Genomic DNA, 17,014 nt, shown 5'->3' with positions numbered 1-17,014 from the left:
TCAACATTTACTGTATATCTAGTAATATCTTAGGTTTTCTTAGAATGAGCAATTTCATAGTGATTGTAATACAATAAGCCAAATAGACTGCTTTTGAAAAGCAGATTATGGTTATGGAATGAGATTTTATTCATTTCATTATGTATTAGCAATACTCGATTTAAAAACCAACAAACCATAAAAGTCAGTGAAAAAAAGGTAACCCTACAAATAGTTTTGATTAAAAAAAATCTAATATTTTCTAATATTTCATTTAGAGTATATAGCTTTTATGCAGATCAGAGTGTCTCTACAGTGTGCAACAAAACCTTCTGTGCTTTATTATTCTGAAGATCCTTTTGTCAATCACCAGCTGACCCCTCATTTGCTCACAAATAACAGTAAATTGTCAGGCACTAAACATGACCATAAATATTGCTTGTAGTTAGGTCTTCCACCCTTTACATTAGTATGTATGTTATAAGTGATAAAATTCTTTCTGTCTTAAAGGGGTTGTCCAGTCTTAGGCTACAAGTCTGCAATCACTCTATATGACTGCAGACATGTGAATTCTCTTATCCAGCATACTGCACGCTGTGAAGGTTCTCTAGCGCCAAGGTGCGCAGTGCGTGCCATGTGAGAATTTACATAGAGAGTTTGTAGTCTTGTAGCCTAAGGTTGGACAACCCCTTTAAACCACTGCTAAAAGGAGACAGATGTAAATTGATTTGCGTTAGACATACAGGTGCTTCTCACAAAATTAGAATATCATTAAAAAGTAAATTTTTTTCAGTTCTTCAATACAAAAAGTGAGTCATATAGAGACATTACAAACAGAGTGCTCTATTTCAAGTGTTTATTTCTGTTAATGTTGATGATTATGGCTTACATCTAATGAAAACACAAAAGTCATTATCTCAGTAAATTAGAATACTTTATAGCAACAGCTTGAAAAATGTTTTTAAAATCCGAAATGTTGGTTTACTGAAATGTATGTTCAGTAAATGCACTCAATACTTGGTCGGGGCTCCTTTTGCATCAATTACTGCATCAATGCGGCGTGGCATGGTGGTGATCAGCCTGTGGCACTGCTGAGGTGTTATGGAATCCCAGGTTGCTTTGATAGCAGCCTTCAGCTTGTCTGCATTGTTGGTTCTGGTGTCTCTCATCTTCCTCTTGACAATAACCCATAGATTCTCTAAGGGGTTAAGGTCAGACGAGTATGCTGGCCAATCAAGCACAGTGATACTGTTGTTTTTAAACCAGGTATTGGTACTTTTGGTAGTGTGGACAGGTGCCAAGTCCTGCTGGAGAATGAAATTTTCATCTCCAAAAAGCTTGTCGACAGAGGGAAGCATGAAGTGCTCTAAAATTTTCTGATAGACCGCTATGCTGACTTTGGTCTTGATAAAACACAGCGGACCTACACCAGCAGATGACATGGCTCCGCAAACCATCACCGATTGTGGAAACTTCACACTAGACCTCAAGCAGCTTGGATTGTGTGCCTCTCCACTCTTCCTCCAGACTCTGGGACCATGATTTCCAAATGAAATGCAAAATTTACTTTCATCTGAAAACATCACCTTGGACCACTGAGCAACAGTCCAGGTCTTTTTCTCCTTGGCCCAGGCAAGACGCTTCTGTCATTGTCTATTGGTCATGAGTGGCTTGACACAAGTAATGCGACCCTTGTAGCCCATGTCCTGGATACGTCTGTGTGTGGTGGCTCTTGAAGCAATGACTCCAGCAGCAGTCCACTCCTTGTGAATCTTCCCAAAATATTTGAATGGCGTTCTCTTAACCATCCTTTCAAGGCTGCAGTTATCCCGGTTGCTTGTGCACCTTTTTCTACCACACTTTTTCCTTCCACTCAACTTTCCATTAATATGCTTGAATACAGCACTCTGTGATCAGCCAGCTTCTTATGTGATGCTACAGTGGCAAGTAAAAGTTTGGGCACCCCTGGTCAAAATTATTGTTATTATGAACAGCTAAGCAAGTTGAAGATGAAATGATCTCTAAAAGGCCTAAAGTTAAAGATAACACATCTCCTTTGTATTTCAGGCAAAAAATATATATATTTTCATCTTTTACATTTTAAAAATTTCAAAAAGGAGTGAGGTGAACTACAAGAGTTGGACAAAGGACCATGTAGGTTCGAAATGCGTTGCCTGGAGGCTTGTATGTGTTACCCTCCTGACATTTAGTTTTTTCTGTGCAGCTTCTGTCTACCATCTCTGCTTTTAATTTGAACTGAATAAAGAAGTTTTTTTATGAAAACGTGAGTGCCTGATTTTTCCCTTGGATTGTCATTTGTTGGAGTACTCCTGCCGAGCACCAGACAGTTGACCTGATTGCTCCTTTCTCCTGCATTTAAAAGACTTAGGTACCCTCCAGATTAAGATACACCTTGTCACAGTGGAATGGCTTTTACGCTTTTTTCTTATCAAAACAATGTTAACCTATTCAGGGTCGATCTGGCCTGGCGGGAAATCGGGAAATTTCCCGGTGGGCCCTGATATGAGAGTGAGAAAATTGGTGGCGGGGGCCCTTTAAAAGTGTGAGCCCTTTAAAAGCGCGGCTGAATCAAATGTAGCATCGCGCGCATGGCACATTCATTGGTGACAGCGGGCCTGCAGTGACGTGCATGCAGCATACTTACCACGTGAGTCTCTGACACTAAGAGGATGGATTCTTTCTGGGCGGTGACACGCACCGCGCTCTGCTTTCCCGCTGGCTGGCAGACTGTGGTGACGCTGACGCCGCTCTCTCCTGGCCTCTGATACGCGCGCCCGCGCTCTGCAGTGCTCTCTCTGCTCCGGGGCCGTCCTATGAAACGCCGGCGCCACCGAAGCTGATGTCTCGCTCTGCTCTCCCTGCTCCCGGGCTTCTGATACGGTCCCATCCCGGCTCCATATCTGCTCTGGCCTGCTCCCCTGTAGTAATACCGGCTCCCGACCAGGTGGTGGCACCGCCCCCTTCTCTCCTGCTCTGACTCTGGGTTTTTTTATACCGGCTCCGGGGCTGGATATGTGGAATGTGGCCTGGCCTGGAATTGGAAACAAGACTGCAGTCCTACAGCTCTCACTGCTTCAATTTCATGTCAAGAGCACCGTGCCAAATAGTCAATAACGTTTTTATGGGTGCGTTATATGGCTGTGTGTGTGTGTATATGCCTGCATGTGTGTGTGTATATGTGTGTGTGTGTATATGTGTGTGTGTGTATATGTGTGTGTATGCCTGCATGTGTGTGTGTGTATATGGCTGTGTGTGTGTGTGTGTGTGTATATGGCTGTGTGTGTATATGCCTGCATGTGTGTGTGTGGGTGTGGGTGTGTGTGTGTATATGGCTGTGTGTGTATATGGCTGTGTGTATATGGCTGTGTGTGTATATCCCTGCATGTGTGTGTGTGTGTATATGGCTGTGTGTGTATATGCCTGCATGTGTGTGTGTGTGTTTGTGTGTGTATGCCTACATGTGTGTGTGTGTGTGTGTATGGCTGTGTGTGTATATGCCTGCATGTGTGTGTGTGTATATGGCTGTGTGTGTGTGTATATGCCTGCATGTGTGTGTGTATATGGCTGTGTGTGTGTGTATATGCCTGCATGTGTGTGTGTATATGTGTGTGTATATGTGTGTGTATGCCTGCCTGTGTGTGTGTGTGTATGGCTGTGTGTGTGTATATGGCTGTGTGTGTATATGCCTGCATTTGTGTGTGTGTGTGTGTGTATATGGCTGTGTGTGTATATCCCTGCATGTGTGTGTGTGTATATGGCTGTGTGTGTATATGCCTGCATGTGTGTGTGTGTATATGGCTGTGTGTGTGTGTATATGCCTGCATGTGTGTGTGTGTGTATATGGCTGTGTGTGTGTATATGCCTGCATGTGTGTGTGTGTGTATATGGCTGTGTGTGTATATGCCTGCATGTGTGTGTGTGTATATGGCTGTGTGTATATATGCCTGTGTGTGTGTGTATATGACACGCCCCTGGGCCTGTGTCGCGCTGCGTTGCGCACGCGGGAGCTTACCCGGAGCCGGATCTCTTGAGGGTTGTAGTCTCGTGGCGGTGATCCGGTCCGTGCCCAGGGAGTCAGACTAAGTGGCGCTGTATTAGCGGTAGATGTTGGACGACTACGCCACCCGTTGAGTACAGCTAAGGAGCTGCTGCTGCAGGGCAGACCGCTGAGGCCGGTGGTAGGATTGTGCAGCGTGATAGTATAACCCCCAACGGGAGGGGTATGGCCTCAGGGCAGCCGACGTGGATGATGGGGGTAGCAGGAACCACTCGGAGACGGCACGGTGTAGTTCAGGGTCTTTACTGGTGACAAAGATAGACCCTCCCGGAGTACTGGCTAGCGATTGGGGCCTGGTCAGTCCTTGAGCAGATGGAATCTCCCCTGGCCAGGCGGATTTGTAGGCCTCCCAAACTAACGATACTCTTCCGGCTACCTTGCTAGAGGCGGGTATAAGTAGCCCACGTCCCTGAGTGTACCGTGTGGTGCTCACCCGTATGGCCGGTGACTCGGGGCCTTCTAGTAGCTTCCGCTCCACGACGGCGGTGCTGGTCCCACACGTGTGACCGTGCCTTCGGGTTTCTGGGCCAGAGGACCTGCAATCCCCTGCCGGTCGGTTTCTGCTGCTGGATAGGAGTTAGTCCCCACAGCCTCGGACTCCGGGTCCGGTGATAACTTCTCAGTCAGGGCGAGCTCTGCAGCTGCCAGCCCCTGACTCCTTGTAGCACTGCTCCCACAGAGCTCCTGATGTTCTTTTCCTATATCTGCTTCTCTTCTCTGTCTCTACTTCTTCTCTACTCACTAACCCTGCCTCAGCCCTAGGTTTATATAGGGGAAGTTCTTCCCCTCCCAGGACTGGGCAGGAGGTGTGGCATGCACAGGATCCCTGACCAAGAGACCTCCCACCTGCTCTCAGACATAACATTGCCGTTACTGTGGAAACCAGACCCCTGGGGTGCCACATTTATACCTGCATGTGTGTGTGTGTGTGTATATGCCTGCATGTGTGTTTGTGTGTGTGTGTGTGTATATACCTGCATGTGTGTGTGTATATGCCTGCATGTGTGTGTGTGTGTATATGCCTGCATGTGTGTGTGTGTATATGCCTGCATGTGTGTGTGTATATGCCTGCATGTGTGTGTGTGTATATGCCTGCATGTGTGTGTGTGTATATGGCTGTGTGTATATGCCTGCATGTGTGTGTGTGTGTGTATATGGCTGTGTGTATATGCCTGCATGTGTGTGTGTGTATATGCCTGCATGTATGTGTGTATATGCCTGCATGTGTGTGTGTGTATATGGCTGTGTGTGTGTATGTATATGCCTGTGTGTGTATATGCCTGCATGTGTGTGTGTGTGTATATGCCTGCATGTGTGTGTGTGTGTATATGCCTGCATGTGTGTGTGTGTATATGCCTGCATGTGTGTGTGTATATGCTTGTGTGTATATATGCCTGCCTGTGTGTGTGTGTATATGCCTGTGTGTGTACAGTGTGTGTATATGCCTGTGTGTGTACAGTGTGTGTGTATATGCCTGCTTGCGTGTGTGTACTGTATATGCCTGCATGTGTTTGTGTGTATGTATTTGAGTGCCTGCATGTCTACGTGTGTATATATGTCTTCACACGTGTGCGTACTTCCCTGTGTGTCTGCATTTTTGTGTGTGATTGTCTGAGTGTGTCTGAGCATGACTGCGTGTGCATTTCTGTGTGTGCTTGCCTGCGTGTGTACGTGTCCCCATTTCTGTGAGTATGTGTATCTGTGTGTGCATATTAGGGCTCTTTCACATGTCCTGATATTTACGGGACTGGAGATATCCGTGTCCACCTGTGTGTCATCCGTGTGACACGTACCGGCGCTTGGGAATCAGTGTACAGTTAGCGCTGTTCCCAAGAGCCGGGTGCTGAGCGCTGCCCTCATCATAGATCCCTCCCGGTGCTGCGATCAGCAGCAGCAGGGTCAATGATGAGAGTAGTAGTCTACTCCCTCCGTGTCCAACTGTAAAAATAGGAATAAAATAAAAGAATCCTTATACTCACCTCTCCTAAGCGTCACCCGCTGTGATCCGTGTGAGCGCTCACGCCGAGGAGAATGACTCCTGCAACGAGCGGGCCCCGGAGTTGCGCTCAGTGATTGACAGGGCACCCCTTGTTGAGCGCAGCTCCGGGGCCCACTCGCTGCAGGAGTCGTTCTCCTTGGCATGAGCGCTTGCACGGATTACAGCGGGTGACGCTTAGGAGAGGTGAGTATAAGGATTTTTTTATTTTATTCCTATTTTTACAGTTCTACACGGCGGGAGTAGACTACTACTCTCATCATTGACTCTGCTGCTGCTGATCGCAGCGCCGGCAGGGATCTATGATGAGAGCAGCGTTCAGCACCTGGTGCTTAGGAAGAGCGTTGTCATCAGTGTGCGGGATGTTTTGTGGGAGGTGCAGCAGGTAAAAACATTCATTTGAATGGGTCTACGTGTACCAATGTCTCTGGTACGTGTGGAAACTGTCACCGCATGTACTGATGTGTGAAAGAGCCCTTAGTATGTGTCTGTGTGCGCTTGTTTTCGTGTGTGTAAGTGCGCTTCTGCATGTCTGTGTGCTCTTCCGAAGATTTATTATATTTGGGGAGAGATGGGAGAGAAATTTTAGGAGACAGAATGGGGAGATGTGTGAAGAAACAGTATGATGAACCAGAGGAGGGGTGGGAATGAGTGCAGGAACAGAATGGGGAAGGGGGATGTATGAGGAAACACTATGGAGAGTGGGGGAATAGTGTGAGGAGACTGTATGGAGGGAGAAAAGTGTGAGGTGACAGCACAGAGACTAGGTAGTGTGGGGGAAGGTATAGAGATGCAGCAGTATGGGGGAAACAGTGTGAGGGCACAGAAAGGGGGGAACAGTATGCTGAGGAGGGGGGGTGTGATGAAGGGGCACAGTATAGAGACTTGACAGTATAGGGGGGACACAGTGTGAGAGGACAATGTGAACAGGGGGCCCAGTATGGTAAGGAGAGGACAGTGTGGAGAGGGGGCCCAGTATGGAAAGGAGAGGACAGTGTGGAGAGGGGGCCCAGTATGGTAAGGAGAGGACAGTGAGGAGAGGGGGACCAGTATGGTAAGGAGAGGACAGTGTGGAGAGCAGGTACCATAAGAGGGGTAGAGTGTATGTCATGTTTTGTGCAGGGAGCATTGTAAGAGTTAGGTTTATTCAGGGGCTCAGTGTAGATATTTTTATTCAGGAGCATTATAATGACTCTGCTATCTTTAAGGGCATCGTGTGGGGATGTGCTGCAGAAGACCGGAGAAGATGGAAGTCTGCAGAGATGAGCTGTGGATGAGAAAAGTCATCATGGAGTCTGGACAAGATGGAGAAAAGAAAGAGAACAACTCTAATCAGAGAAGACGTCTCAGGTAAGATACCTGGATGTAAATGTTCATTTGTGATCCTGCCTACGTCTCATCAGTACTGTGGTTCCTGTATGGTCCGCAGTCTGATGATGACTGATAACAACTCCCAGTATCTCTATTGTTAATTACATACTGGGAGTTGTAGGTTTATGCGATACAAATATATATGGGGCTGACCTGACATTACAAATGATGGTGGTTCAGATGATGCATTCATGTACTGATGTGTTTGTGCGCGTCTGCGTGTTTGTGCGTGTCTGCGTATCTGGAATAATATGTATTTTTGTAAGATGCGTGTATGTAACTGTGCATTGTGGTGTGTAATAACATTCATATGCTTGGGGCACCTTTACTAAATCTATTAGGTCTCTTTCACATGTGTTAAGGAATTCCATTTGTCTTTCCACATTTAGGAACAGACAAGTGAAATTTGCTAACCTTGTCATAACTGTCACCATAGGGATGTGCTTGTATGGAGCGGGTTCAGGAGCTGAGCCTGCTCCATACCGAGCAGATGTCGGCTGTGTTACATAGCCGGCGTCTGCCTGTAACAGCAGTGATCAGAGCTCGCCTTGATTGCTGCTGTTTTGAGTATTTAAGTGCCCTTGTCAATCACTGACAGCGGCATTTAGATAGCACAATGGCCGGTGCATGCAGTCACCTGCTCCCTTCAGCCCCCTGTGATGCAGTTGCAGGTTGCTGATGGGTTGCCAGTAGTGCTGAGTGAGCGTGGTCTGATAACAGACATTACAGTCACCGCGAACTACAAAGTGAGCGTGCTGCAAAAACGTCCGGCACCTTGATTGTGACACTTCCATGGAGGCCAACCTCAGGCTGAGCTTCATTGAATGACTAACATGGTAGCAGCACCTGGCAACTAGTGCTGAGCGAGCGTGGTCGGATAAGGTGTGATCCCAGCATGCTCGGGTGTTATCCGAGTATCTTGTAGTGCTCTGCTAATATGCTCTAGTCCCTGCAGTAACATGTTTTGCGGCGGTAGACAGAAGCAACACATGCAGGGATTACCTAACAAACAGGCAATTCCTGCATGTGTTGCGTCTGTCTACCGCCCCAAAACATGCTACCCTGGGGATTCGAGAATAGTAGCAGAGCACTACAAGATACTCAGATAACACCGGAGCATGCTGGGATCACACCTTATCCAACCACGCTAACTCAGCACTAGTTGCCAGGTGCTGCTGCCATGTTAGTCATTCAATGAAGCTCAGCCTGAGGTTGGCCTCCATGGAAGTATCACAATCAAGGTGCCGGATGTTATTGCAGCACGCTCACTTTGTAGTTCGCGGTGACTGTAATGTCTCCCTCCTTGCACCGATCCTATGACAGGAAGCGAGTGGCGGCAGGGAGAATAAAATGTCATTTTCTCCATGTAGCCAACGCTTTTCCAATAAGCCGTCTAACCAGGCTTTAAACCCTATTTACCTGCAGATTAACCCCATATCTGCAGATAAATATAGTTTTTCAAGGTGACAAGTTACCATTAAAGGCACTCTGGCAGTACAGAATGACTGTTCGAAGAAAGTCCTGCCGCTCAGTGCTTCACAGCGCGGCCAATCATGTAATTATAGTAGATTATAGAAAAGCATAACAAGTAATAAAACCGTTTATGGTGGGCTGTAGTGTGGGCCCCTAGAGTCAATTTCCCTGGTGGGCCCTAGGCACCCCAGTCCGACCCTGAACCTATGTTATTTACACATACTGTTACTATTTATTTACTTATACAGGGTATTTGCTCATTTTGTTTTTATCTTATGTTCTGTTAGTTAAATGGCCATTATGTGAATGCACACTTATGCATTGCTCTTATACCAGCATATGCTCTGGCTCAATATTTTTGGCTTTGTATATTTTTATAAGCACTGCCTATTTGTCAGATTAAATATATAAAATGTAATAGCTTTGTTCCTCTTGCTCTATAAACTGCAAAGCCTCATGCCGTCATATGTTACTAGAAATTGGTGCTCAATCGGGGTGTATAAATGACTGACGGTGGTGGCTAGTTTTTTTTGTGTTATTGTGGGGCTTGGAGGTGACTCTACCGAAGTATTTATCTATATATTCCATGAGTTAGAATCGCATGTGTATATACTATACGCTCATTAGGAAGTGCAGAATAACTGGACTGGTAGCGAAAAGAGCCGTGGTCTCATCCATCAATCGTCAGTCAATTGCGTAATTGTCTTGACCATTGGAGGCAGTGGAGTGCTTGTTTGTGACAAACTGGTGGCAGCGGTAGGATATCTGAATAATCTCCTGTCTGTTACCCTGACATAAGGACAAAAGAAAAGTCTCCATAATTCAGCAATTTAAACACAACTGTCTACCTCACGAAGTGTGCATGTTGTAAAAAATATATATTATTTTGCACACTTCCTTGTTGTAATAGTCCATTAATAAGCCCATGCACACCACCCGAATACCACTGATGGTTACAACTGATGGGAGTAACCATCTGTTTTTCCTTGCTGGACAGGTTGAGGTCACATGAGCATTAGTAATGTACTTGTAAGAAAGTGCTTTAAAGGGATTTAGTACAGTTCTAGGAGATCTTACAGTTATCCAGGCAATAAGAGGTCATGGGCATTGGGATTCTGTGGTCAAGTATAACCGTCGCAAATCAATTTTTTTTTAAGGAGACGATATATTGAATTTCAAGCAATCGACTCAACTCTAGTATAATGAATAAATAGCAGAAAGTATGTATACTTTTATTTTGAAACATTTAAATGGGTCTCTTTAATAGTTTAGTGCTAACTCATAAAGTATGTGCACAGACTCACAGTAATGCAGTGGTATTTTTACAGGGCATCATAACTTTTCCTAATATCTAGCCCTGTTTACAATTAATGTATTATTTGTTTTACAGTTTTTGACAACTGACGACAGCAGAAGAAATTAAAGTTATACATCGTATGCCTCACTATTATACCATTACCCACTGCAACCAATGTGTCAAGGTGAAACGTGTCATCTGAAAGTACAATGCATCTACAGTACTGTTTCGAGACAATGAACAAGTCATGTGAAAAGTATAACTGGCCAATCAACATAAGGATTCCCATATATGTGTTTATGGTAAGCACCATTTTGGCCACAATGGCAGGAAATCTTGCTGTGATCATCTCCATAGCTCATTTCAAACAGCTTCACACTCCAACAAACTATCTGATCCTTTCCACGGCTACTGTGGACTTTCTATTAGGTTGCCTTGTGATGCCATATAGTATGGTGAGATCAGTGGAGAACTATTGGTATTTCGGAGATATCTTCTGTAAAATCCATACGGGAACGGATATAATGCTAAGTACAGCTTCCATATTCCACCTCTCGTTCATCTCCGTGGATAGATATTATGCAGTGTGTGATCCACTGAGATATAAATCAAGAATAAATCGCTTTACTGTGCTGACAATGATCGTTGCCAGTTGGGTGCTACCTGGAATTTTTGCCTTTGGTATGATCTTTCTTGAGCTTAATATCAAAGGATCTGAATCATATTTCTATAATCAAGTCAGCTGTATTGGAGGCTGCTTTGTATTTTTCAGCGAAACATCAGGGATAGTGGCTTCGATGTTGTCTTTCTTTATTCCTGGATTTGTTATGATTTGTATCTATGGCAAAATATATTTAATTGCAAGAAAACAGGCAAGATTAATTAAAGACACTACCAATCAGATTCAATTCCAGATTGATCTAGATGGAAAACACCAATCCCGATGCAGAGAGAGGAAAGCTGCAAAAACCCTGGGGACAATTATGGGAGTTTTCCTTATTTGCTGGTCTCCCTTCTTTTTCTCCACAGCTACTGGTCCTTTTATGAACTATAGAATTCCGTCCATTGTCATTGAAGCATTTGTATGGATTGGATATTTAAATTCAACATTCAACCCAATGGTCTACGCGTTTTTTTATTTGTGGTTCCGGAGAGCACTAAAAATTATTTTGTTTGGAAAAGTTTTTCAGTTTGAGTCTTCTAGAACTATTTTATATTACGAGTAATTCATCAAGCAAAGAGATAAACAATAATAAAAGAGTGAACATTGAAAAATAGAATGAGACTGAATATGTATGCTAAATAAGTAATATTGCACTTCCAGAAGACTTTCTTTGCACTATGGGATTCTGTATTACCTGATATATTTTCCTAAAATATACATGACGTATTATGAGATAACGACTTTCTTTGATTTATAAAGTATTCTAAAATCACTTCAATTCACTTGAATCAATTCACTTGACGTGCCAGTCCTACTTTTAACGCCATATTATTTTTGGTCAACTCCAGAGTTATGATTTATGAACTTTAAAGGGTTATTCTCATGTTTTTCTTTAGGAGCACACCACTCCAATGCCTCCTGTTTCCTGCTTGCTAAAGGTGCGGTGTGTTCCTGACTGACAGTTTGGACCTGCAACATTGTTGCACTGCTGGCCCCAACTCTGCGCCCTCCAATACCGCAATCAGAGGCAGCTTTGCTACTTTAGCATTGGAGAAGGGCAAACTGACCGTGATAGACTGTAGACAAGCAGCAGTATTTAAAATGAGAAATCCCTCAATTCTTGAGAATGGAGCAAGTTTTTAATAAGAGGTAAATTGCAAAGTTGCTTTGTTTTACAAGCCGTATGTAATAGTTCACCTTTAGGATGATGAGACAAATACTTTAAAGATGTCTTGCATCATATGTAAATTGTTAATTTGCCGTCAAGGAGGTGGAAATGTTGTGCCTTAAGGCTGCACCTTAATCCTCTAAATTTTGCTTGATTGATGACCCTGGTGCATTATCTCAAGCCTTTTTCAAAGCCTGTCCTTTGGGATTTCAGTCAAGACAGGTTAGATTGGTTACGTGCACAGTCAATTTGAATTCTTAACACATGTCTACGTGTATCTGACACAAGCTGTCATTACATTTCTTTTTTTTTTATCAAACATGGGTCACCGCATGGGCACTATTTTAGAAAGCCCTAAACAACAACTGTATGATAGCTGTGGGGAGTTGCAAGGTAAAAACACCTGACATGTTTCCTTCCAATGTCTATGTAAAAAAATTGGAGCCTTTGTATCAGTAAAAGCGCATTCATACGTCCGTACAAATTGGTCTGAGATCAGACCGTAATGCATGAACTGACCACTGGTCATGTTCGGGTTGGGAGACCTGAGGCCAGTCCATGCATTGTGGTTCAATCTTGGACTGATTTGTATGGACGTCCCTAAATGTGGAGCAGCATTCAAGATACTTCAGGAAATTAATCAGTAACTAATTTTCAAATAAAAAAGGAGTTCTATGTTGGACTTAATGGTAGACCTATTCTACTTTTACACCGCACAATCTATATACATAGACAATTCTATGAATAGCATAAGAGTTTTAGCAAATCTCATCATAAAAAAATTATGTGAAATGTTTGATAGTGATTTGGAAAACACCATAGCATATACAGCTTAAAGTGTATTTGATTATATTTTGGTCTGTGATTTTCTATTTTCTATCATGGAAATAATGTGTTAAACATAGTCTTTCATTATCGTCATGTCTATAAGAAATAAAAAGAGTTTAGAAGCTGCAAACAAATTATGAAAAATAATAAGAAAATAAAGAGAGTGTGTACGTTCACACATTTCTTCCTTGGAGGGACTAGATTCTACCACCTTCTGCAGACAAAGATGCACTAAGAGAAAAAAAAAACACTATATTTTCATCTCATGGACTTGCATTTATTAAAGTACATTTATTTAATATTCTTTTCAGTTATTATTGTCTGTCACATTATCATGTTAATAAACCTTTGACAAATCATGTACCATGTACTGTGTTTTACTAGTGTAAAAATTTCCAGCTTTCCTGAATACTATGTATGCTTGATGCATGACTGATGCCTATTATTGCACTTTACCAGAGCTCCAAACTGTCCTGTTTTTTGTAAGGGGTTGACAGAGGCTGTCATGCACCTTTACTAAACAGTTTTTGTTGTTTGTGGGTCTCTTGTCTTCTTATGACAGTAATGTAATGAAATGTATAATGTTATTTATATATAGTATATAGGGAAAGCATAGTACATTGCCTAGTGTTTAGTTATGAATTGATAGGAATATTGGGGTTGACAGGCAGTGGTGGGCCTATTACTATATAGAAGATAAGGCTTGGGATTCCAAGACGGTTTTTATTAATACCAACGCGTTTCTGCGCCGGACCGGCGCCTTTCTCTAGGTATAAAAACCAAAAGAACAGGACACAACAACTGAGAGCTTTAAGTAGGAGAAAATGGCTCCAAAAAGCATAAGGAAAGCCCCTAAAAGGGGAGGGGGGAGGAAGCAAGAAGAAAGAAAAAAAGGAAAAAAAAAAAAAAGGGTGTTGACACAAGGCACAAGCAAGGTGGTTAATAAAGTAGTGAAGAAATCAATAAATAAATAGAGAAGGGGCGCAGGGAACAAGGTTAAACCTTGATCGAGCAGACTGATATGTAAAATAAAAAAAAGGGTGATAAAAAGATATGAATTGTGAGGTAAGATAAACATAAAGAATACAAAAAAGTGAGACAACCGAGACTAGACCTTGCCTCACAGTGGGATAGATTTTATCCTTCTCCACTTGTCTCTTCACAGCTCTGTGACACGGAGAGATATTTACAGGAAATTAAGGAAAAAATACACAGGTTACGCACTGAGTATAATATTCATATCCCAGCTACAAATATTCCCTCTTATCAACTTCCATCTGACCTCCTATCCACTAATATCCAGGAGGATATACCTCTGACTCCCCTTACACCAATCCTCCTCAACCAAGGGGCCACTTCACAAGCCTGCACCCCATCAAAAAATGACCAAGAGCTAGATTTTTCCATACATGAAACATCCACAGATTTTTTACCAACTTTCTTTGAATTACAAGTTGAAAGCCCCCCCAATATTCCTAACAACATTAATAAAACTATAATACTGGATAACACTAAAGCTGGCAACACAAACTCAGTTCCTTTTCTGCCATCAATCCTTCCCAACCCTACCCCTCTAATTACTCTACCACCATCATCCATAAAAAAACTACTTTGCCCAAAAAGCAACCAAAAGAAAAATCTAGAAGGGGAACAAGAGGGGGAAGTAACAAAAACAAAAAAAGGCAAATTCACATCAGAGCAATTGACAACCTAAGTGAACAATCTAACCCTACTAATGTCTTTACTTTATCAGACTATCAACTTACAACAGCAGAATCTTCAATTTTATCCAAAGGACTTTCTTTTTGTCCACTTGACAATTTCATGGTTTTTTTGGGGACCTACACTCCTTTGTCCGAAAATTAACCCTCAAAAGACACTTCCAGTTAAACAAAAATAAACCATCCCAACCTAATGATTCAACATCAGGTTTTCATGTAGACATACATCCAAAATCTAACTTCTATCCATTGGAGAACAAAGGACATTTCCTTACCACTTTTCTTGACCTAGTTCTCCATGATTTTAAAAACATTAATAAAGGTAAATCCAGGAATCTTAAACACAACTTTACCTCAAAAGAAAAATCAGCAATATTATCTCTCAAAAAAAATAGAAAAATTGTCATTAGACTAGCTGACAAGGGGGGCGGGATCGTTATGTAGAATCGAAATGACTACTTGAAAGAAGCATATAATTTATTAGCCAATCCTGACCACTACTCCATGATACCCTCAGATCCTTTTCCATCTATTCAAGTGAATTCAACCAATCTTATCCGTACAGCCTTTAACAAAGGTGTATTAAACAAAAAGGAAAAAAAGTTCCTTACCATTACAGACCCCAGCAAGCCATTCCTTTATCATATACCAAAGGTTCACAAGTCTTTAACAAATTACCGCGGCCACCATATAATTTCAGGAATTGGATCCCTCACTAGTAGTGTTGAGCGATACCTTCCGATATCGGAAAATATCGGATCGGATTGGATCGGACCGATACCCAAAAAGAATCGGATATCGCCGATTCCGATACCGGAACCCAATGCAAGTCAATGGGACAGAAATATCGGAATAAAAATAAACCCTTTCTTTCCTTGTAGGTTAATTCTACATGAAGTAAAACAACTAAGAATAATGTAGAATGTATTGGGGGAGGTGGGGGAGACAATAAAGGCATAGGGGTTTAGCTAAATCAAATGGAATAGCAGGAATTAATATTTTTTTTGAGACGTTCTGAGTTACGGAAATATTGACTATGTTAAGTTTTTTTATATTTTGTCAGATATTTATGTTTCACTACTTTCATGCTCTTCACCTTCTTTTTTACTTCTCCCACACTTTCTCCTTCATCATCCTCAGCATCAGCATCTTTTTCATCAACTTCTTCTTCACCTTCTTCATCTTCTTCTTCTTCACCTTCTTCGTATTATTCTTTTTTTTTACATTCTTCATATTCTTCTTATTCAACTATTATTCTTCTTCATATTCTACTTCTTCATCTTCTTCATATTCTTCTTCTTCACCATATTCTTATTTGTGACAGGCATTCCTGTAGTTGTTATCTATAAAAGTTTGAAGATTACACCTTTCGTTCTGCCCGTCACAAAAGATTTACAACAGGATTTGTCCGCGTTCAGTTTGGCCTACAGCAGCAGGTCTTTTCCAGGGGCACCACGAGGAGGAACGGACTCACCCCCATACACTGTTTAGTCATCTTCTGCTTATAATTTAGGTAATATCTTTTGCTCTGATTTTTAGTCTTATGCTTAATGTTCTTCCGCTTTTTGTTCTGTAGCTTCTTGTACTTCTGCTTCTTGGTTTTCTGCCTCTTGTTCTTCTGTATCTTGGTGGTTGTCTTCTTCTTCTTTGTCCTCTTGGTCAACTTCTTCAGGGTCATCTTCTTGGTCTTCTTCGGGGTGGTCTTCAGGGTCATCGTCTTCAGGGTCGTCGTCTTCGGGGTCCTTGTCTTCGGGGTCCTTGCCTTTGGGGTCCTCATCTTCAGGGTCCTCGTCTTCGGGGTACTCGTCTTCAGGGTCCTCGTCTTCTTCGGGGTGGTCTTCAGGGTCGTCATCTTCAGGGTCGTCGTCTTCGGGGTCCTCGTTTTCTTCGGGGTGGTCTTCAGGGTTGTCGTCTTCAGGGTCGTCGTCTTCGGGGTCCTCGTTTTCTTCGGGGTGGTCTTCAGGGTTCTCGTCTTCAGGGTCCTCATCTTCGGGGTCCTCGTCTTCTTCGGGGTGGTCTTCAGGGTCCTCGTCTTCAGGGTCCTCGTCATGGAGATCCAGAGTGATTACCAACAACCATTTCAAAAAGCTTGAACTTGGAAATGTAGCAGAAGGTACAAGAAGGCTGAGGAACTGCCGAGAACCAGCTGATGGTACTGGAACCCGGATGGGTAGCAGAAGGTACAAGAGCCAATGGAACTACCGAGGACCAGCTGACGGTACTGGAACTCGGTTACTAAGCAGGAGGTACCTGTGCCAGAAAGTACTACCAAGGACCGGCAGACATTGGTGGAACTTGGATACCGAGAAGGAGGCACCTAAGCCAAAGGCACTGCCGAGAACCAGCTGACGGTACTGGAACCCGGATGAGTAGCAGAAGGTACCCATGTAAAAAAAAGTTGCAAGGCCGCGAGCCGGCCTGAGTTACCGAAACCCACAG

At 43.1% G+C, this 17,014-nt stretch overlaps 1 protein-coding gene across 2 annotated transcripts in view; it reads left to right on the top strand.

The window, feature by feature from the left end:
- LOC141258214 (trace amine-associated receptor 1-like) overlaps window positions 1-13,084 on the top strand; it is a 28,483-nt gene extending 15,399 nt beyond the window's left edge. Inside the window, exons 2-3 of one of the 2 annotated variants that reach the window (XM_073673224.1) lie at window positions 7,262-7,403; window positions 10,288-13,084. In XM_073673224.1, the coding sequence (XP_073529325.1) occupies window positions 10,404-11,420 (1,017 nt within the window). In that variant the 5' untranslated portion in view covers window positions 7,262-7,403; window positions 10,288-10,403 and the 3' untranslated portion in view covers window positions 11,421-13,084. The remainder of the gene's footprint in view (window positions 1-7,261; window positions 7,404-10,287) is intronic. The other variant, XM_073673222.1, reaches the window with a different exon arrangement.
- Window positions 13,085-17,014: the final 3,930 nt, after the last annotated feature.

This window comes from Phyllobates terribilis, unplaced genomic scaffold (assembly GCF_046119375.1).
Source record: "Phyllobates terribilis strain yellow unplaced genomic scaffold, ASM4611937v1 Scaffold_3__8_contigs__length_932513732, whole genome shotgun sequence".
Classification (NCBI taxonomy): Eukaryota; Metazoa; Chordata; class Amphibia; order Anura; family Dendrobatidae; genus Phyllobates; species Phyllobates terribilis.
This window is presented reverse-complemented; position numbering and strand designations above follow the sequence as displayed.